Here is a 22,057-nt window from a genome sequence, read left to right on the forward strand (position 1 = left end):
CCTGACCACCAGTGAAGACCGAGGCAAAGATGAGGCTAAGTATGACCAGAACTATACAAAATGCAAGACAGCCCCAAAATGGAGTGTTTGCATGAAAGCATATCCCAGTTACTACCTCAATTTGGTAAACTTTTGGTAAGCACAAAGCAAATAGCAAAGTTACAGAATCATTAAGGTTAGATAAGACCACGAAAGGCATCTAGTCCAACCATCAACCCATCACCAGCACATCCAGTAAACCATGTCCCCCAGTGCCACATCAACCCTGTACTTCATAACCTCCAGGGACAGTGACTTTGTCACTTGCCTAGGCAGCCTGTTCCAAGGCCTCACCACTCATTCTGGGAAGGATTTTTTCTTAATATTCAACCTGAACTTCCCCTGGCGCAACATGAGGATGTCAAAAACCTCCTGTTCCAGGAAACAACAATAGGACAAGTGGCTGACCCCCACCTCACTGCAACCTCGTTTCAGGGAGCTGAAGAGAGCAATACGGTCTCCCCTGAGCCTCCTCTTCTCCAGACTGAACAATTCCAGCTCCCTCAGCCGCTCCTCGTAAGACTTGTGCTCCAGACCCTTCACAGCTTCGCTGCCCTTCTCTGGACACACTCCATGGCCTTGATGGCTTTCTTGTAGGGAGGGGCTTAAAACTGAACACAGCACTAGAGGTGCGGCCTCACCAGAGCTGAGTACAGAAGGACTGTAGCAATAACAAGTCACAGTATTCAATTCTGAAGTGTGTTAGTAATAAACACAATAGTCAGGAATCTATTCTGTAACGTTCATGTTCTACCAGGACAACAACGCTTTAAAAAGAATTTTAACAACTGAAGAAAGGGGTTTACCTTAAAGTAACTGAAATCAAAGATGATATCTCCGTACTTCTGTTGATCAGCCTTGTCCTTCAGCCTGAAAACCCCAGGGATAAATTCAGAAAGTCTTAAGAGCTCTGCAATGATGGCATTTCCACAGGAGACAATCCGAAGAATTGCCTGACCACACAGATTATTTTCAGCAAGAAAATCCACCATTGTGGAGCTGGACGTGAACACGCAGCACAAGTCCTGTTGCTTGTTTCTGAATGTCTGTTCTTAGGTCATTTGATGAAGAAATTCTAATGAGAAAATGGGCTGCTCCATCAACAGCACCTGTAAAAACAGAACCAGACACATTCTGAGCATCTCACACTCAAATGTTGAGGGAGGTGGTTTAGGGGGATGTGTGAAGGGTCACCGGCGGCACTAGATGCTCTCAGCAGCCTTTTCCAACCATAACGACTCTACGACATTTTTGATAGCTTACGCAGATTTTTAAGCACACGGCTACACCTTCCAGTCAATACACTGAAAACGCCCCATTTAAAGCACTTGGTACAACAAAAAACAAATGCACGGAGTTCCTCTTCAGCACGTACGCAGCGTTTGATGCAGTCACCGCGCGAGCAGCCCCACTGAAGGCGGCTGCTGTGCCTGCGCCCCGGACCAAGCGCGGGGCACTCGGAGCCCCAACCCCACGCGCCCAGCCGGGCTGCCAGGCCCTCAGCTCCGCCGCTGGGCGAGGCCCGGCTCTTCCTCACCGCCAGAACGCGCCTCGGGGCAACCGCGAGACCCAGCGCCGCGCCTGCTCACCGGGCCCCGCCGTGAGGCAGCGGGGAGAGCTCCAAGGGCCGCCCGAGGGGAGCGGCCGCAGCAGGAGACTGCAGGCAGGCAGCAGTACCGCTCCGCGGGGCGCCGCCCGGCCCCCATCACATGACGGCCCCGTCGCGCACAGAGGCGCGGGATGATGAGGCGGTTCCGCCGCCTGTCCCGCCCCGCCCCGCCGCCTCCGTCGGGCCTCGGCGGCGGGGAGGAGGTGAGGTCTTCTTGCCCTGGGGCAGCGCTGGGGCTGAGGGGGTGGGGGGGTACCCTAGCTGCCTGGTTTGGGGACGGGGGGTGAGGGGGGAGGGCTGGGAAGCGGGGCTCGCTGCTGCTTCTCTCGGGCGTTGTGTGAGAGCTCCCTGTGGTAGGTGGTCACCCGTGTGCCCAGGAGCAGTGCTGCTGCTGGAGGTGGGCGCTCACAGGGTTATAGGGGTTGGAAGGGACCTCTGGAGATCATTCAGTCCAACCCCCTGCTAAAGCAGGTTCCTGCAGTAGCTTGCACGGAGAAGCGTCCTGGTGGGGTTTGAATATGTGCAGAAAAGGAGACTCCACAACCCCTCTGGGCAGCCTGTGCTAGTGCTCTGTCACCCTCGCAGTAAGGAACTATTTCTTCATGTATGTTCGTATGGATCTTGCTGTGCTCCAGCTTGCTGTGTTGCCGTTGCCCCATGTCCTGTCACTGGGCACTGTTGAAAAGAGCCTGGGATAGCCACCTTCACCTCTGCAGCACGGTTTGGGGCGCTGAAGTACGGGGAAGTTGGGTCATTTTCTCGGATGTTAAGGATAAGTTGCAGAATATGAGATGTAACTTGAAGTTTCTACTCAGCAATCCTATCTGGACTATACCTCCCCTGCGAAGACAGGTGGAGGGAAGCTTAAGCTCAAGGAGGGAAGATTTAAATTGAATGTCAGGAGGAAGTTCTTTGCTGAGAGTGGTGAGGTGCTGGAACAGGCTGCCCAGAGAGGCTGTGGATGCTCTGTCCCCGGAGGTGTTCAAGACCGGGTTGGATGGGGCCCTGGCAACCTGGTCTAGTACCAGATCTGGATGTTGGTGGCCCTGCCTATGGCAGGAGGATTGGAACTTGATGATCCTTGAGGTCTCTTCCAACCCAAGCCATTCTATGATTCTATGACTATTGGATTGCTTTTTGTTGAAAAAAAAAAAAGCTGCCTTGCTACTCTCACTTGGTCTCTTTTTCGGATCAGTTTTGCTCACCGAATTTGCCAGAAGTAAGGTGTAAACAGCAACAACAGTGTTGCCTTCCAAAAGTCAATTTGAGATGTCTAACTGCCAATGCAGTGGTATGATTTAGCAGTGTAAACGACAGCTGTAGCTCCCATTTAGTTTGGTGCGTGCTTCCACAAATACAAAGAGAATGAAGAATGAAGAAGCTTGTTTAATTTTTCACTACTTCTTTTTTTTTTTTCCAGATTCTTGTCTATCAGGGTTTATCTGTGAAATTTCCCAAAAGAACAGCAAACTTGCTCAATTAGTGACATTTACCAAGTTCAAGAATTGAATTAGATTCTTGCAGTTAGCTCTGATGCTCTAAATATGCCCAGAAAGATAAAGCTGCTAACATAATTTTGAAGGGCTATTCAACAGTGTATAAAGTTTCGATCACAGGGGTTCTTAGAAAGTTTTGGTAAAATGGCAAACAGCTGCTTAAAAAAAAGTTAACCATAACAGCTTAAAGCATTCATTATTAAATAATATTAAGAGCATTTCTGTTTTAACTCTCAAAGAGGCCTGTAAGGAACTTTTCGCATGTCTCCTGCTGTCAGTGTGACAGCCTTTAGAGATCTCTCAAGATAACAATTGCTGTCTTTTGACAGAGAGAGCATGAGCTGAGCCAGCTGGAGCAAGTGTTGAAGGCTTCTGCCTCCTGTCTGGCAAGATGCTTCTTTAGAAGGGAGAGAGGGGAAAGCAGTTCATATATAATGCAGAAGTTCAAGGTGTGGTGAATGTGAACCATCAGTACTGGTTAAAAGTTGTTGTAAACCCACGACTTAAAAACAGTGTCATAAATGATAGTCTTGAGTAACCAACCAAGCGCATTTTTGAAGCGGCAAAAAAGAAAAAGATGTGAAAGAAAACATTGGGAGGGAAGACAGTGTGACAGCAGGTGTTCAGGTCTTGTCATTTGCACGACCATGAGGAACGTGGCAATGTTGGTTCACATTAGGATGAGTGCAAGAGGTAGTTCTGGAATCCCAGGGTAAGTAGTAGAGGGAGATACAAGTATGAAAAGCTTGAGCAAAGCTTTGTCCTTTCCACTTCGACATATTGCATATCTCTGTTGGATTACAGCCTTTCAAAGGCTACTGTTGATACAGCAATTCATCCCCTTGTCATTTTGTGTACCATTCAGTTAAAATTTCTACTATAAATCAATTTTGGTTGTGGATTCTGTTTTCTCTCTGCTCCCCAGTGTGATCTCTGTGTTGAAAATCCTAGTTACTATTTACATAAACTGATGGGGTATTCCTGACTGTACAAGACTTGCTTTTATAAACAACTATATATTTAAAGCTGAGCAAAATTTCTTATCTCCTGGAACTTAAAGTATAAAACTCTGCACACCAGATCCTTGTTTCTTACAATACCTACATGTTATCCAAACAAGTTATGCTAAAGCATAGAGAAGGAAGAGCAGAAGTTGAAATGTTCGGGACGAAACCACCAACTGATGTGAACAGCACAGATAGGGGTAGCGTAAGCAAACCCACTTGAAAGTTGTGTTAATAACAGAGGAGAAGCAGTTAATCTTAGGTTGTGGGTCTGTATCAGAGAAGACAGTGGTAGGAAAGAAAAACATGATTCTTCTGTGATGCTACGCTGTGCCAGTGGAACATTGCTACTAACAACAAAGTTTGTGACAACTTTGGGGAAAATAGGCACCACTAGTTAGGTGGGCTTTATTTAAAAATGATGCTAGGTGATTTACTGTTAAACACATTGCTGGAGCTGTTGCCCTTTATTTATTTTTTCCAACCAATAGCTGTTGTAACAGGCTTGTAGTTGGAGAGGCTGAATTTGATGTGAGAAGTCGTATTTCTTGTTAGCCTATCTGATAGCATGTCTAGAAAACAGGCAAATTTTTGGGTATGTGGACTTTTTTTGGATCTGAAATTGAGTAGTAATTTTCAAGCTAACATTGTCTGTGAGGTTTCGCAATGATAATAAGCAGGTGAAAACTGCAAGTTGCTTTTTGTGGTGTAGTTGAGCTTAATATTGAATAAGAAGGGAATCAAAAACGTCTGGTGAACTGCAGTTCCATCGACACTTGGGAGCTAAGACTTCATCCTTGCTGCTGATGTTTCAGTGGAGTGGTCCTGTTAACAGTGCTTCATGGTTAGCTATCTGTACTTTGGTTTCCTCCCCCAAATTCTTTGGGTGTAAACTGAATTCAAAATGTTTTGTCTCTTATTTCTAGAGTAACAATTTCAAGATGCAGAGGGGTACAAGAATCTCATTCAGCTCTGTGAATTCCTCTCTCTCATCTCTGAAAAACTGCCAGTCTTACATAAATACTGGAATGGATATTGCTACTCACGTTGCACTTGACCTGGTGGAAAATTTCAGTAAGTAATTCCTCTGAATATATTCTTTTGTACTGCATCCTGAATCTCACAGGTTAATCCTAGGCCTGCATACTTGGATTTATTTATAATCAGTATCAGTCTTCATTGTGGGATCTGTTGCTCTTCTGGCTTTACAGGGTATTTTCATTCCAGTCACCTAATTGTCTTCAATAACGAATTCAATGAAAATATAAATACCAAGCAAGCATTGTGCCAGCTTTTGTAATACCCAGGACTAATTACATTCCAGTGCTTGTTATCCTACTACTTTGTAAAAACTTCAACATTGCTGAGCAAGATGTAGAAGACCTCTTAAGGTGAATAAAAAGACTTTTCTTTCTAATACTGCTTCCTTGTGTGTGTTTTATTTAATGTTTAGGGCAAGACTTTTTGAGTACAGAGCTTGAGACACTTGTTAGGGCATGCAATTTTTTTAAATGCTGCCTGTTTCTCTACTGAAAATCAGACTCTTCAAGGGTGCTTCAATTTGGATGTGTACAAACTAGAGTACCTTAAATCTCTAATCTCTTCTAAGGGTCTTGTCATTGCTATTTCACAGCAGATGCAGTGCAAAGTTATTTTTCAAAGACAAATATTAGGCCTCCCATTTCTCTCCTTAGATTTATGGTAACGTCTTCACTGGGGAGAAAGGAAAAAAAAAGGCAAACCTTTAAGGCTCCTAAACTCAAAAACCTTTAATCATGTGTGTAGAGTGAGAGCCCTCAAAGAAAATAATTGTCATTCATTACAAATCTTGCATTCAACTGAGCCAAGGTTTATGTACAGTCAAAATGAATGTGTCTCTGTCTAGCGTGATAGTTCTCTCCTCTGACTTTTTTATCCATATTGCTATCAGAGACAATTGACATGCTGTTCCTGAATGGGGAGAGGAAATGAAAACTTGTCTTAAGAGTCAGCTGGGGATTCCCTTTGTAGTAAAACAGGTATAGCCAGTTCTGTTTCTCTCTGCTTGTGCAGCCACCATCTCTCCTACTTTGCCATAAGCTTCAGTATCCATTGCATTCACATTTGGAGGGATGAAAGGCAACTTAAGCTTCACTGCGTGGGTTTGCTCTGAAGGCCTGTGCATTATACTCCTAGTAAATTTCCTTATCTTTCTTGCATATTAGTCTCCAATTACAGCCTTGAAGTTATTCATTCAGTAACTGAAAAGGCTTTACTTAATACATTGTCTCAAGGGAAAATTACTCTTGATGCAATTAGTATGGTCGTTGTTACTGTTGAATTTTATCATGCGACTGGATAACAGCTCTTAGACCATAACATTAATTTTATTTTAGCAGGGGTAGCATCCTGTAGAATCTAGGATTAGGAAGTTGTAGGATTATAAAGTAAGACCTTTTAACATAGTCCATCCCATTCTCCACAATAAAGCTATTACAGACTTGTATTTGAAGTTTAAAGACTGTATAGTTTAAACGTCATGGTCTGGTGTTATGATATTAACTTTTCACTTACGGTAGTTGTTTTCTTCACTCCTACTCTTTTCTTAACTGATTTATGTACATGTGAACATGGAACAAGCAAATAAGCAAAGCTCCCTTGCTTTTCTTTTACAAGGTTTGGTTTTCATTCTTTTGACTTACATGAAGGTCGTCTTCATCTCTTCCTCTTGGGCTTCATTTTCTTTTGTTTATGCAATGCCATCAGGAAATATACAAAGTTTCTGTGGCACGACATACTTTCATGTTTGGGATTTTTTTTTTTTTGGTCTTTAAAAAAGTGATTTTGAGTTAGCATCATCTGATCTGCTAAACTTGGCTTTTAAGCTCTTATGTCCAAGTAATGAATATGTGACAAGTTCCATTTCTATGAAATTGTAACCCACCTATCCTGCTTAGCCTTCATATTTTGAGGCAAAGCATTCATTTAATTTTGAAACAGCTTTTGATAGTATATTTCTGCATTCTTGTTCCTGTCCCATTTGCAGTTTAATTTCCAGCTTCTGACAGGTTTCATTGCTAGGCTTTGTAGCAGCAAAGAATTCTGTTGTGATTATTATTTTATTTTAGAAGCATTGTTGCTGTGAAGGTATCTTGTTCCTTTGGAACTTCACCTTATACAACTACTTTTTGGGAATAGCACTGGGCTAAAATTGTCTTAGGAAGGATATGAGAGAAGTTGCATTTACATCTGAAGATAAATAAAGGCATGCAAAGTTTGTTCAGTAAGTGATGTCTGCTTCTCTTAATTGCTACTATCTAAAAGCCTGATTCTGAAAATGTTTACTGGTAAGCATACTTAGTAAATAACACACATTAGTGTTTGCTGGACTAGCCACTGTTGAATGCAGTACGGTGGAGGGACTTCCCATAAGTGTACTAGCTAGTAAATTAGGTTGGTTTTTTTTCTTTTTCTTTTTTTTTTTTAAGATCTAACTGGGTCACTTTTCCCTCTTCTTACATTATGGTAGTGGATTTGCTCTGGTGTTGTATTTGACATGTAAGCAGCAAACACGATAAATGTTTTTTTCCCCCCTCCAAAATTAAAGGATGATTCACGAAAGAGCCTTCAGAGCTCTAAAATAAAAATAATGTAAAGAAGAAATATAAATTAACAAGTATAAATTGTCTTGGACATATTTTAAGTGTTTATATGTTATGCCAACTTTGAGTGTGTTTCTCTGTTAAGTAACTTACTGCATTTTAACACTGTAGGGCTGGAGAAGGCTACTTACTTTCTGGCATACTTAGTGAGAAAGCATAAAGAGAATACTTCTGAAGAATATAGAATGGAAAGTTTCGTGTTTCAGCATGTCTGCATGCACAGAAGTTATAAAGCAGCCACATGGCTGTTCAGGTGGACTGAAAGTCAAAGCTCACTAGGGGGCAGGCAAAGATAGGAACTAAGCAGTACTGCCATTAAAATTCCAAAAAGCACTGAAAAGAAACTCTCCTTTACCTCTCCGTTGATCTGGCCGTGATCCTTGAGTAGCCTCAAGCCCTCTCCAGTTAAACCATCCAGAGAACAAAGAACTCTTCTTCCATTGGTTATGGAAGCTATAAAAACCTCTCAGAACAATTGTGAACTTAAGCTATTTAAACAGATGGTGGTAGTGTTAGGTAGAATAAAGAGGGAGTAAATCTGCTTCTTAGATCATGAAGCCCAGAGGGCTGCTGATAGGAAGAAGTGCCAACTTGTGGGCAAGAATTGGCTCAGGATATTCCGTGATTTATAATAAGTAGCCTTGTAACCTACAGTAACCTTTCTTTAGAGGATCTCAGATGCTTTGCAAACACTGGCAAAGCTGCTCAGCTCTCTGGGAGGTAAATAATGGTTACAGGGATTACTTACCCTGACACTGTTAAACTGACAATCTTTTGGGTGAATGAAGACTGCTGTATAGAAACATTGAAACTTTTTAAAAATCCAGAAGAGAGAAAGTTTTCCTCCACCTAATTGAAAAGAGCAGAAAAAAACAACTAGAAAACAGAGAGAGAGCTTTTGAGTTGGACGTCAGGGACATCAGACTGAAATCGCTTACTTGTGGAAAAACACCACAATAGATTTTTCATGCCTTTATGTTGACCTATGCTTTGAAAGTTTCAGAACAAAATCAAGCACCGGGTTTTGATTTGATTTGAAATTTCCTTTGGAGAATTCCATCTATTGAAATGAAATTATCCTTTCTCTTAGCATCATATTTCCCTTTAGGAAGCTGCCGTCTTCCTTCCTACTGACTCACTTCAGTCCTTTCGGAATGGATTTAATCTCTTTCTGAATGAAGGTGGCATGGCTGCAAGCCAGTGCATATACTAGTGCTATGCTGCTGTAGTTGAACTTAGTCTCAAAGCTGTAATAAAAGCTGCAATAAATATCAGTGTGAGAAATCTAGAAAAGTGAGGGAATCAGTTTAACTGATATGAATAACAGCTGAAATGACTTTGAAGATATAAAGATTTGTAGCATTTCATCACATTTCTACATTTTGAAATGTAGGACAGAATGTACCAGTTAATCTAATTCTCTGCATACTGGGATGAGTTAATTTCTATTAAAATAATAATCCTAATAAAACAGTGTTTACCCATTTCACAGGAATATTGGAAGGATTTAATACCCCAAATTTCTAAGCAGATTCAGTCATCTCATTCATATGATTGTCTTAACATCTCCTTGCAGTCCACAAATAGTAAGTTTAAAGTGATTTCTGTCCATTTCACCATTTACATTGGCTAAATATCATATTTTTCTCTCTTAAAAAAAAAATAACGTTTTGTTATGCAGATATTTTAAAATGTTACTACATAAAAGGCCATGTAATGGCTCCACACAGCAAAATGGGCTGTGTGGAGTTGGTTTAAGTATGTCCTCTGGACTCAAAATACTCTCGGTTGTTCTGTGGTCCAGTCCAGCAAAACACTGAGGGAAAGAATACATTTAAATTCTTGAGCGAGTCACCAAATTTCAGAGTGATCTGCATATTTTAAAGCTTAAGCACGTTCTCATATCTTTTGGGAATTTGCAGGTGACATTGTTAGAAATCAGATGCAAATGCAAATAAAATCATCTAAGTTCTATAATTTACATATTTCTAAATGTAACCTCAATCTGTTGTTTGAGCTTTAGTAGTGTGATTGAAAAAAGAATTTGCTCTCAGTACTCGTTTGGATATTTCTCTTAGTTGTAATACTCCCAGAACTTTTAGCCTTCTGTTAACACCTCTGCACACTAAGAACAGCTATTTGCACTGCTCGCTTAACTTCTGTAAATTGCTGAACTGTCTTTACCTAAACTCAGCATCTTCTGTAGAGGTAGAAAGGACTTCCATGTGAAATATTTGAAGGATAAGTCTTTTTCTCTGTTTTTTTTTTTTTTTTTTTTTTTTTTTGAATTGGTATAATGTGCCATATGTATTGACTGATGTGCTGATAATGATATGAATATTCCATAACAAAGACACACATCCATTCCCAGCTGTGCTCGGAGAAATCGGATGTGAATTCTGCCTGTTTGCTGAGGACGGCGTTTTATCTGTCTCCTTGAAAGCGGGAGAACTTTCTCAAGAATATGGGACTATGAAGTACACAGAGTTGTAGGTATCAGAAGAAAGACGACTAATTCATCATCATCTCCTGGCTTCCCGCCCAGCACTTGGCTATTTAAACGAGTAATTGAGGGGGAATTGCTTTTGTCTCTGGTCTGGAGCCAAAGCCATGTGGAACTAAAAGGAATGGCCAAAACAAATTGGGAAATAATTGGAGGGACAGGACAGGATGCTAACTATAGACAAGATGGTAAATATAGATAAGCATAAAGGGTCTAAAAAGCATTTTAAAGCATTAGCACGTAGGGTTTTGCCTAATTATATGAAAGGGTTTTCAAGTAGACAGCAAGGCATTTCCTTAATGTCTAGGGCTTTCTTCCAACTGCACATTGCATACCCACTGTAAAATGTTGAGGTCGTTGGGTGTAGAGTAAGTGGGTGCAAAGTAGTTATTCCACCTGAACTTGAATTTACTTAGGAAAAAAATGAGCTCCTTCTTTTTTCACTCAAGACCTTGCCCTAAAATGTCACGGCCAGCTGCTCGTATGGCTGCCTGCCATCTGTGTAACACAGCAGTGATCTTCCTGTCGCAACATCAGCACCTACGTGAGAGCTCCTCACCCCCATCCCCTCTGCTCTCATTCTCCACACTCTGAAGGCTTTTTCTGCTTGCTGGTGTGTACAGGGCAGCTCTGTAGGACTCCAGCGTGTTAGTGATGGTATGTTATGGCATGTGCCCTGGATTAAGTTAGCCCTTTGCAGCTCTGGCTCTTCCTTCCTGCTTGTCTGCTCTGTTTCCTATTGTGTAACTGGCTCCCTCTGCCAGAACAGCTTCCCTCAGTCCTGGCTGCTCATCCCATTTCTGTTTCCCCTTGCTGTCTCTGCACTTTAGTGTGCAATGGCCTCCTTTTACTGTCTGCTTTCTATTCATCAAATTGCTTGTGATCTACTTGTATCTCGATTCCTGTTAAATATTAGTCTGCAAGTAGTTGACATTGTAGGATCTTTTAAATGTGGGTTTAGGTCTGTGAGATTACATACAGCACTTCAGTTTCTCTTCTTGCTGTCTTCCAGTGGTGTTAAATAGGAATCGCTCTAAACATTGCTAACGCTTGTTGATGTAGGAAGGAGTGTAGAGAATACAGATGTACAGGTCAGCCTAGCACTGTGAAATTATTGGCAGCCTTTTAATAGATAGTTGATACATAAAGTTCTATGGAACATCCACTATTTTTACATGCAGTGTCTTGCTGAAGAAACTGCAGCAACATATAATAAGCAGAAAGACCTGAAGATCAGAAGTTCATTCATCACTGAGAGTGGGGATCCTTTCTGTGGAGATTCCTCTGTCATTGACCTGAAACTTCTCCTGCTTGGAATAGTGCAAACACCCTTGTTAAGAATGGAATGTCTGCCTGTATGTAATTATATAACAGTTTGGTTCATTTGTTTCCTTTGTCCTTTTTTTTTTAGCTTATTTTTCATTGAAAATTCACATGCAGCGACTCCTGCAGTGTCATAACACGAGTCTTAACATTGGAAAAGTTCTTGTGTAGGAAGTGGCTGTGATGTGATTTTGTTGGGATCCAGAAGTGATCCCACTGATACTTGTGCTCCTAAAATTCTCATGCTCTGGTAGTTTCCATGGTGATAGGGATCATTCATAAAAATCAGCAAACCAAGGTACTTGTCCTTAGAAAAGGCTACAGATTATTGACTAGGATGGCATTTTGCAATCTGCTTGATTAGGAGGTGACATGAAGGTCTGCTGAATGAGGAAATGAGCTGGACTAAACTTTGACTTGTTATCCTGTCTGTCCTTGGCCTGGAAGATAAGCTGTGATACAGTGTTTTCTCTTACATCCTACCTTTGCATATGAATTGTGCTTTTGTCAGACTGCTATCTGCCTGTGGCTTCGTAATGGACAAAACTTTGATCTGTGTTCTACAGACTGTGCATGAGGAATCAGATCTTGTTTTTCTCTTGCAAACTGCCGTATATGCCCGTATATCTGTTAAGATACTCCTGGGAAGGAAATAGCAAACAATTTTATATACTCTGTAGGAACAGTATTAGAATTGAGCAGTCCCTTACATCTTTATGGATGCAGAGCAGCAATCTTACCTGGGTTTGAAATCCCCAAGAGCGTGCCTCAGTCTGTCAGAATTTACTTTGTCTTTAGGCTAGAGTAAATTCCAAGGAAGGGCCGTGGGATGTTTTTTTCTTGGTGGAGAACGCAGCTGCAGTCTGTCAAAGTCCGTCCTGCAGATTAATGGCTTTTCACTGACAATTCCTTAGAAAAAAAAGACTTTACTACCTATGTGAGAAAGCATGGCAGAAAATGGAGACTAGTGATCCATTAAGTTGAGCAACCTTCAGTGCAAGCCTCTACCAGAGGCTTCATTGGAAGATGCAAGAATTCCCCCAGTGTAGAAAGCTGCTCCCGGGGGAATTTTCTCTGACCTCAGGCATTTATCTTCCAGAAGCTGTTTGTTAGCTAGTCTGCTTCATTGTTACACCAGTATCTCTGGTACTCACTGGGAGCAGGAACAGCGTAGGCGCTGAAATGACTTTTTTTCTCTTGGGAAGGTTTTTTTCCCTGTTGTTTAAGGCATAATTGTATTTTTGGGATATTTGAGATAAAATGCTTCGGATTCCCTTTCTCAAGAATACTGTACAGTTTTTCTTTCCTTCAAATCTTCCTCTGAAAGTTCACCCTTATATAGAGTATGTGTCCTGTGTTACACTGTGCTTTGTGGATTGTTTTAGATGTGTATAACCTTTCAACTAGCAGTAAGAAAGATACACGTGTTTTCTTGAAGGTAAACGGTGTCACATATTGAAGTATTTCTCCTTCAAGCAATTTTATTGTTTGGAAACTGAAAAGACTGGCTGGGTTTTGTATAGTAAGATTAAAAAAAAGTACATGTTATGCATTATGCTCTTCAATCAATGCCAATATTTTGAGAAGAGAATATGGGTTCTTTTTTTTACTTTTTAACGTACTTTTGTGCCTCAGTAATTGCAATGGAAAAATGACTTCCAGCATTTATAGGCAAGGCTCATGAGCCCATTGCTAGAATACAGTTTGGTTCTGAAGACTGTTCTTCAAAGAAGCTGCATGAAAAATGTGAATTTGGAAACATGCCTTGTTCCAAAATCTGGAAAAATATGACTTGTAATGAAAGATTTGAGCTGTTTTATATTTACCCTAAAACCACCCTAACCATAGTCTGTAATCTTACAGAGTGGGAAGAAATATATGGGCTTGTGATTATTTCCTGGCTAGAATTTTGACTGCAAAAAGAACACACTGTGGTGAGGGGGAAAGTGGCTGTGTTAAGCAGCGTGCTCCTGTCTCGCTGCCTCTTTCTGCCTCTTTTCTACTCTAGACGCTGAATGCATACACCTATCTTTGTTCCTCAACTTTTTCTTGATGGAAAAAGAAACCCATTAGGTGGCAGCAAAGGCTTTCCTGAGCCCTTCCCGTTACTCATTCACCTGCTGTGGTCAGCTGCGGCTCTGCAGGACCTCGTTCCTTCTGTGGGTTTAGAGGTGTTGGTGCTGTATCATCATGCTCCTGCGTTTAGTAACACTAAAATATAAATGAAGGATTAAGGTTAACAGTGGAGAAAGAGAATTAGTATTATCAGCTCATAGATTTTTAAAGCTGTTTCAGACCAACGTGATCTACCAGTCTGACTTCCTACATAGCACAGATCTTTGCAGTTCATCCAGTTATTCTTGCATGAAGCTGGTATGTTGTGGTTGAACTAGTGCGCATTGTTCAGAGTGAAACCCAGTCTTGATTTAAAGCTAGCTGAGTAACTGTCCTCAGTGCATTCCCATGGAACTGTGTTACACTGGCAGCTTGCACCTGAGCAGAAGGTCTTGCTTGGGACAGTTTTGTTTTTGTCAGAAAACCACAATTTTTAATTCTCAGATTTTAGTAGGTGGTTATCTCACGGTGTCTGTTTTCAAGTACATACATGCATGTGTACGTATTTATGTTTATACCTTTTTCATATGAATTTCCTAACAAAGCGGGTAATTTTCTTCCCCAAAGGTCACAATGAGTTTGGAGTTACCTGGTTGGTTACCTCATGTATCCGCAGTCACTATAAATTTCTCTGTGTCTTGGACCCCATAAATTCTCAGGAGTTTGCAAGATAGATCATAAGTGGGATTTAAATGCTGTATAGACCTTTCTGCAGACCCTCTGCCCACCAATGATGTTAACCTTGAGAGAATGAGCGAGCTTACAGCTGTAAGTTATATGCTTGAAATTGCTGGGTGAGGTTCTTTGGCCTCTACTATGCATGAGATCAGAATAGATGATCCTAATGGTCTGTTCCAGCTTCAAAATACTATGAAATACTGCAGAGGTCTTGTATGGGCTCCTTAGCACAAAGATAAATCAACCTCTTTGAACAAAAGCCAGAGAGGAATATTTTATCTGAATAATTTACTGTATGAAAATATTCTCTGTAGTATATTAATCTGTCATTTTCTTATCGTCATATTTCTGCCACAGAAATATGGCAATAAGAAAATACAGCTAGATCTTGTTTAAATGTAGAGGCATACAGCATATATAAGAAATAGTATGGGCTTTGAAAAACCCACTCTGAGAGCTTTAATTTTTATCAGTTTGAGTAGGTCAGAATTTGATTTTCAGTGATCTCATTGTCTGCCTAAGTAACTAGGCAGGGGGGAAGAACCCATGAAAGTTTAAATACATGTATATATGTGGTTGTCAACATTCAGCAGGATTGAGTAAATAAATGAATTGTATTTCTTTTCTTGACTCTTCCATTAGGGAAAGGTTTATCTAAGTTAAAAGTAAGCTTCATGCTGATGTGTTCTCAGTGTTTGGTCAAAGCACTAAGGAAGCCCTTACATACACATGAGCATGCTGAAACCATCATACTGACACCCTACCAAGAGTCCATGGGTGCTAACTGTTGTTTTTTCTTTTTAATTTTCCTTTATTTTCCTTCCTCTTTGCTCAACTCTTCAAGAATTCAAGGACTTGCAGCTGTGTTTTATAACCTTGCTTTTCTGATACCCAGACATAATTTTTCTATCAGTGCAGGTAGAATTAATTGGGAGGCTTTTTAATACTTTCAGATAAAAATAATTCATAAAAGAAAACTTAAAATTTCACTATGACTCAAACCCAGGTTCTATGATATATTTCCATTTACACCAGTGTTAAGTAGCATACTGACATTCTAGTGAAGAATGATTATAATATGCACTGATTAAATTTGAAGAATTTAAATGGGAATGTGTGCTTCATCAGTCAGAATCACACACCAGATTTGCATTTTTCTTATGACTGCTGGCAGTGTGACCTCTGAAAAATGTCAGCCTTTGAAGGACAGGCAGAGGTTGTTTGTCTGAACTGTAGGTTTAGAATATTTTTTATTATAATTTTGATAGATATTTTGTTTTCCTTCTTCTCTTTCCATTTCTCTCAAGAAGAACAAGGAGCTCATAATAGCATTATGTGAAAGAGGCAAAACAGCTGTGATGCTCCAAGTCTGATTTTGCCGAGGCCTTGAGGCTAGGAACAACTGTGCTCTCAGTCTGATGTTGCCACTGTGTGGCCTTGGGCAAGTCATTCAAGTTCACTAGGCATCAGTTTCCCTTTTTAAAAAGAGATGTCAGGAGTGTTTTGAGATGTGTTAATGTTTGAATATAGCATACTCCTGTGTAGATATTCACTTCTCTTGTTTCTCGTGTCTTGTATGCTTGTGAAAATTATGATGCAAGAATCTAGAATTTCAGCTGTCTGTGTTGAGGGTACGTAGTTGGAAAAGGTAAGAGCTAAGTAGCCACCAAAAATCATGTTTGCAAGGGGAAAAAGGACATCAGAAGCCAAAAGCCTAGCAAAGATGTCATCTTTATTTTTTGTGAATTAATTAATAAGAAGTATCACATTTTCAGTATTCGCATCTCTTAAATATGCATAGGAGACTAAGTGAAGATTTGCACTTACATGAGTTTTTTGAGTGGATCCTTCAGACATGTCTGTGGGTGGATAGTCTGACTTTTTAATAGTGGCTCAATAAATAATACAATGTGAAGAGAGGGAATATTACACTGATTCAAAAATATGGTACTGAAACTGTTTATGGAAAAAAAAACAACCACTGAAGCCCATGGCCCAGGAAAAAGTCAGCTGTAGTGAGAGATAATCTATCTTATCTCTGAATATGTTGTTTAACTCTAGTTGACAGAGAAACTTGTCATTCTTCATTATCTTTGTTTCAGTTTTCAGCCACTGAATTGTATGGCTTTGTTTGCTTACCAGAGCCTGTTATGTTAAGAGATCTTCAGGATGGTAGTGGTAGGACACGAGCAGGACACCTTTAGCATCACTTACTGAAACTAGCCAAGTTAAGCTGTTTTAGTCAGTCCTGATGTAAGTTATGCTTTCCAGCCTCTAAGTAATCCGTGTTCCTCTTTCTTTTAAATACCAGAAGAGCTTTCTGAAGAAAAATGCAATTAGCAGGATTTAATCTTGTTGATCTAGAAAGATCCTAAATTATGTGCCATATATGTATGTGCCATATAAACATAAGGACACATCTGCAAAGTTGTCAGCAAATTTAAAAAAAAAAAAAGGAACAATCCCTGTACCTCTCCTCCAAACAATGAACAAAGGTCTGTCATTCATCATGGGCATCATAAAGCACAACTTTCTGTGCAGGACACATAGTAATAGCCAGGCAGTCTGCCATTGTTCACGCTGTTGACCCAGACACAGTTATAGCCAATGTTTGTGTTAGGTTAGTTCCCAAACTGTGCAGTACACAGCAGTTAGTATTAATGACTAGAGGGCTTATGTCTTACTTTTGTTGTTGGTTCAGGTTTTTGTGTGTGTTAATGGACCTTTATTCCAATAATACCAGTAAGAAAAGGGCCATGAACCATTGTATAGGAGGATGTGAGAAAGGAGGAGGTGACCCCAAGGATTGTGATCACCTGGAAGATATCACTTGCTAGAGAAAGAATCAAAAGCAGGCTAGTAAAAAAAGAGCAGAGTTGGGGAAATTGGTTGCAGAGGAAGAGGAGGGGAGGAAGCAGTAAAGAAATGTATCATGAAGGAGAAGAGAGGTAAGAAATAAGAAAGCCACAGCAGAAGGTTTAGGCAGGACGGTATGCTGATATATATATATCTATATAGATATAGATATGCTGTGCTCTAGATCACAAAAGATTTTTAAATGCTTTCCTTATGATGTTTCTCATGTAAGCAACTTCTGTAGTTTCAACAAAGCTGTTACGCTTTTGCAAAATAGGAAGAGTAGACTGGCATATAAATTATAGGAGAACAGGTTCATATATCTGCAAATGAATCACAGGATGGCTGAGTTGGAAGGGGCTTCTGGAGGTCCTCTGGCCCAACCTCTGCTCAAGCAGGAACACCCAGAGCAGGGTGCCCAGGACCATGTCCATTCAGCTCTTGAATGAGAAGACACATTTGGTCTTTTTATCTGTCCAAATTGGACTTACTGAGGATATATACATGTGTGAACTCCCTTGATTTTTTGACCCTATCAACAAATGCTACAGTGTTCTGCAATAGCATGTACTGTAGCATTCAATAGAAGGTGACAGTCTCAAACTGCTCCATAAATTACATATAATGAACTTTCTTATTAAAAAAGGCTTAACAAAAGGAGCCAGCTGGCTTAAGGAGAAGGTGGCAGATGAAAAGAACACAACTCAAAGAAGTGTTCACACATTAAGGAAGTATTTTAACAGGCTTTCCCCAGACTGTAAGTGGGAATGGAATTATACACTGCAAGTAAATGTCAAGTGACAATAATATCTTGTGAGTTAAATCAACCTTGCAAACTCTTTCCTATTTTTTTAATCAGATGAATAAAGTTTAACTTGTGATTTCCTTACTAATCATCTTAGTAAGCAGTGGGTGAGTAGACTTTTTATATATGGGTAGATTAATGTGACATTTTCACAAGACTTTTTTCTTTAAAGTTTATTACTTGTGGGTGTGGATCTAATTCACAGCTGCTTTCTGATTGAATTAGGTATGCCATCACTCATTCAAATTCTGTATTTCTTCAGTATTTTTAGATTCATCTTTTATCCGTTCTTTATCGGAGGTGTATAGTCTGTCCCAATGTCTCAAGGTAATCTGTTATTTAAAACTGAAAACTTCTCTTTCACTGAACATGCCTACTTTAGTACACAGGTTTAGCCCAGTCACTTTTATAGAAAACCAAATTAAAATTAAACAAAATTCAAAAGTTTATCAATATAAGGGCAGGAGGAACTTCTCAGAACTAACACAGTTCAGCCACACAAATCTCAAGCATAGTGATACGGTTCTGGATTTAATTATTCTGTTAGCACAATGTCTCATAGCTATGTGACAGTTTCCCAATTCTGTTTAAGTACTGAACAGAGGGAGCCTTCCTGTATCTGATTACTGAACATTTCCACAGTCAGTCTCAATTTATATTCCTATTTAAAAAAAAAAATACCCAACAACAAACCACACCTCTTTAAATGCCACTAGGCTCCATTTCTTTTTGCTATGAACTAACAGGGTTACCTAAAAAAAATACTGAGAGATCATGATCTGTAGTGTACTTTACGCCATGAAACAAATTCCTGTTTCAAAATCATTGTGCATATCTTAGAGACCTGGGCAATAGAGAATTGCATTGTTCTTTTCTGCACAGAGATGTGCATTTTTTTGTATGTTAACAAAGCAGCAGGTCCTCATAGCAGGAGAAATTCTTGTATGAAGTTGGTGAAAAATGAAATTCTAGCAATGGAAAGATTTTGCTTTGTCACTTAGCAGTATGCAAGCAACAGAATGAATGCCACATACCTGTGATTCATGCCAAAAAAGGGAGATCTGCCAATTCACAGAAGAGGATTAATGCAAAGGAAGCCTGTGAGAGGCAGAATGAATTGCTGGTTTTCATTATGCATAGAGTTTGTGACCATACTTTGCCTTTGCCCTTTCTATGTAAGAAGGTTAGGTTGTGGGTTGTTTTTTTGGTGTTTTTTTTTAATTTCTTGTCCAAGTCATGTTGAGACTCTCAAAGCCCTGGCTTTGATGTTGCTGCATGGTAAGCACTTTAAGGGTACCATATCAGTATGTGAGTCATGCTGAATTGGATGGTGTTGGGAGCATCACTTCACCTTTGCTTATATGAGAGGCTGGTGTTGTAGGCTCCTGTAGTCCAATCTTGTTTGTGTCCTGTATCAACAGAAATGAGAAAATACCCAAAGCATGTGAAAGTATCTACATTTCCAGCAAACAGCTAGCTTTGGAGAGGATACTGGTTTTTGTTTCTATCAGCCTTCCCAAGAAATAGTCGTTTCTGAAATTCTAACAGATCAGTGTTTCTGATATTAGAAATAAACCTTTCTACTTACAGCTGTAGATTATGAAACTGATTTATCTTTTGTCTATTCCAGTGTGTAGGCCGACCAGTATCAGCACTGTGGTAAGATGCATTACCACACTGTCCATAGTGGTGTAGCCTGGCAGCCAAATTTTTCTAAATATTTTGAGCATACAACTGTGTAGTTTTTTTCCACCTTGAACTGCTTGCTGCTGCAGCTGGAATAAGGCTGGTCCCTGCTGGGTAGCTGCAGTGTCCACTCTTGGAGTGTCTGGGGCCACTGATAAACTTATCTGGCTTCTGAACTCAGTAATGCCAGGGGTTGTTGAAGCAGAATAACTTAGAATGGGAGACTGTGTGGGCTTGGGGAAAAAAAAGAGTCATTTTTGAAAGTCTCTAATCAAAATATTTGACATTTAAAAAGCAGACATTTTGGCATTTCTCCTCCCCCAGCTGTTTCACTTTAGGTCAGTAATGTTAAAATCTTAGTGCTGGAAGAGCATTCATTTGTGTCTGCGTGATGCTGTTGCAGTTGGTTGTGGAAGCTTAGCTTGAATTTTGAGTTCTTTTTGTGTGGTAACCATGGGCACAAACTGAGCTGAAGTAAGTCAGCGCTGGATTGTCTGTCCTGAAGTGAAGGGTTCCCCTGAAGTGAAGGATTTTCTTTGTCTTACTTTCCCATATGATATCTTCTGTAACTTGTACTCATGGCCACTGCTATTTTGGGCTTTGCTTGTATTAGAAAGCACAACTCTGAGATTTAGCAGAACCAGTTTGTTGACTCTCCCATGCTTCACTCTGTGTCCCAGCCCTATTTTCTGTCCAAGCCATTGACGTTGCATTGTGTGACTACAATTTCTTGTGGTGCCACATGGAGTGTGTCTCATCTGTGCAATTAGATTTTGAAACTGATGTATCTGCACCAGTCTCAGATGCTATGGTAGTTTGAGCCCAGAACTAAGATAGTGGCATTTACTGAAACATTATATTTGATTTAATAAGCTCTGATAAGGGCGTGCTGGCTTACTCTCAGAACCAGGCTGCCTCCAGTTCTGGACAGAATATAATGTGTCTGAGAATTTTGAAAGTCACAAGTGAAAAAGGTTTATTTTCCTATCTTTGCTGCTTGTTGTTTCTCATTTCCTGCCATTTCCCCAAAAGTCAATTTAGGATGGAAGACTAGGTAATATTGCATTTAGTTTAACAGAAGACGCAGCTTGAATGAGCTTCTCTGAGATGAGAGCTATAATAGACATTAATTAATGGAAGCCAAGTTTATTTTGTGAAGATCCTTATGGTATTGTCTACAGTTGGATAACAAGAAATATACTTTTATTAGAGACAGACTTGCACTTCACCCTAAAGTACTTTCACCTGTCAACCCAATTTAAGAGAAGAATCGGTTATTCACAACAGAAAGCATTAAATGTTGACTGGTAAAGAAAAAAGGGGGGATTATCTCTGTGGGTCTTGCAGTGTGCAAGCAGAAATCCTCTGTTAATATGGAGGAAATTGTGCTTCTTAAAAGAAAAACCCAGTATGTTGGAAATGAACAAAATGATCTTGCTGATATTCCTTTACAGGGGAGGTGTTGGATACAGCAGCTTGTGAACTTTTTCTGGAAATTGAAAATACCCTTACAAGTCTTGAAATAAAATACTTCATTTTAAGTAGCTGTTTCAGAAAGTGTTCTGAGGGATCAAAAAAGAGCAATTATTGTACGGGGAATCATAGAATAACATGAGTTGGCAGTGACCCATAAGGATCATCAAGTCAACTCCTATTTCAGTTTTGTACCAATTTTTATCTTGCCAATATCAAATTTTGAAAGGAGAAATTGGGTAGAAGAAGAACAGCAGTGGACTCTGGTTTTTAGTATTCCCAGGTGTCCCATCTCTGGTTCTTAGTAAGGCTGGGTCAGCAGCAGCTCTGGGCTCTGAGCTCTGTGGTCTGATGCAGACATGTCCACGCCTCCACAGGCAAGCAGCTGGTTAGTCATAGGAAAATCCTTTTCCATTGAAATTATTAGTGAATGTTGTTTTCAGCCTCAATTTCAACATATGTTGAAATCCACTGAGAACAGAAAGGTATATATATAGTTATGAAAACAGAAGATTTAAAAAATATATATTTTATGAGAGTGTGGCCTGAGATTTCTGTGTGTAACAAATAAGTACACTTTGTACTTGGTTAGAAAATAAAGGCGTGGTTCCTTTACCTACTTTTTGGCAAACAAGTGGCTTAGGAGATTATCCCCCCTCCAAGCTCCACTCTGCTGCAGTTTGCCACTTCTCAAGTGTGCTGGTAGAACAGCAGAGTTTGTGTATCTGCACTTTAAATACAGTTACTGGAATATCATTGTTTTGGGGGGCTTGCTTTTGTTGTTTTGTTCTGGGGAGGACAGAATACTATTTTTGTCTTTAATTACTTT

At 40.1% G+C, this 22,057-nt stretch overlaps 2 protein-coding genes across 5 annotated transcripts in view; one reads left to right on the plus strand and one right to left on the minus strand.

Annotated features, from left to right (window-relative positions):
• Positions 1-1,764, minus strand: part of WASHC5 (WASH complex subunit 5) — a 26,330-nt gene extending 24,566 nt beyond the window's left edge. The window contains exons 1-2 of one of the 3 annotated variants that reach the window (XM_021385762.1): positions 1,629-1,764; positions 846-1,148 (exon numbers count right to left, since the gene is read on the minus strand). In XM_021385762.1, coding sequence (XP_021241437.1) covers positions 846-1,031 — 186 coding nt within the window. In that variant the 5' untranslated portion in view covers positions 1,032-1,148; positions 1,629-1,764. Of the gene's footprint in view, positions 1-845; positions 1,149-1,414; positions 1,434-1,576; positions 1,595-1,628 lie in introns of those variants that run through there. The other 2 variants (XM_021385763.1, XM_021385764.1) reach the window with 2 other exon arrangements.
• The window catches only part of NSMCE2 (NSE2/MMS21 homolog, SMC5-SMC6 complex SUMO ligase), a 127,873-nt gene continuing 107,547 nt past the window's right edge, over positions 1,732-22,057 (plus strand). The window contains exons 1-2 of one of the 2 annotated variants that reach the window (XM_021385765.1): positions 1,732-1,851; positions 5,075-5,222. In XM_021385765.1, coding sequence (XP_021241440.1) covers positions 1,780-1,851; positions 5,075-5,222 — 220 coding nt within the window. In that variant the 5' untranslated portion in view covers positions 1,732-1,779. Of the gene's footprint in view, positions 1,852-2,774; positions 4,993-5,074; positions 5,223-22,057 lie in introns of those variants that run through there. The other variant, XM_021385767.1, reaches the window with a different exon arrangement.

Source organism: Numida meleagris, chromosome 2 (assembly GCF_002078875.1).
Source record: "Numida meleagris isolate 19003 breed g44 Domestic line chromosome 2, NumMel1.0, whole genome shotgun sequence".
NCBI lineage: Eukaryota > Metazoa > Chordata > Aves > Galliformes > Numididae > Numida > Numida meleagris.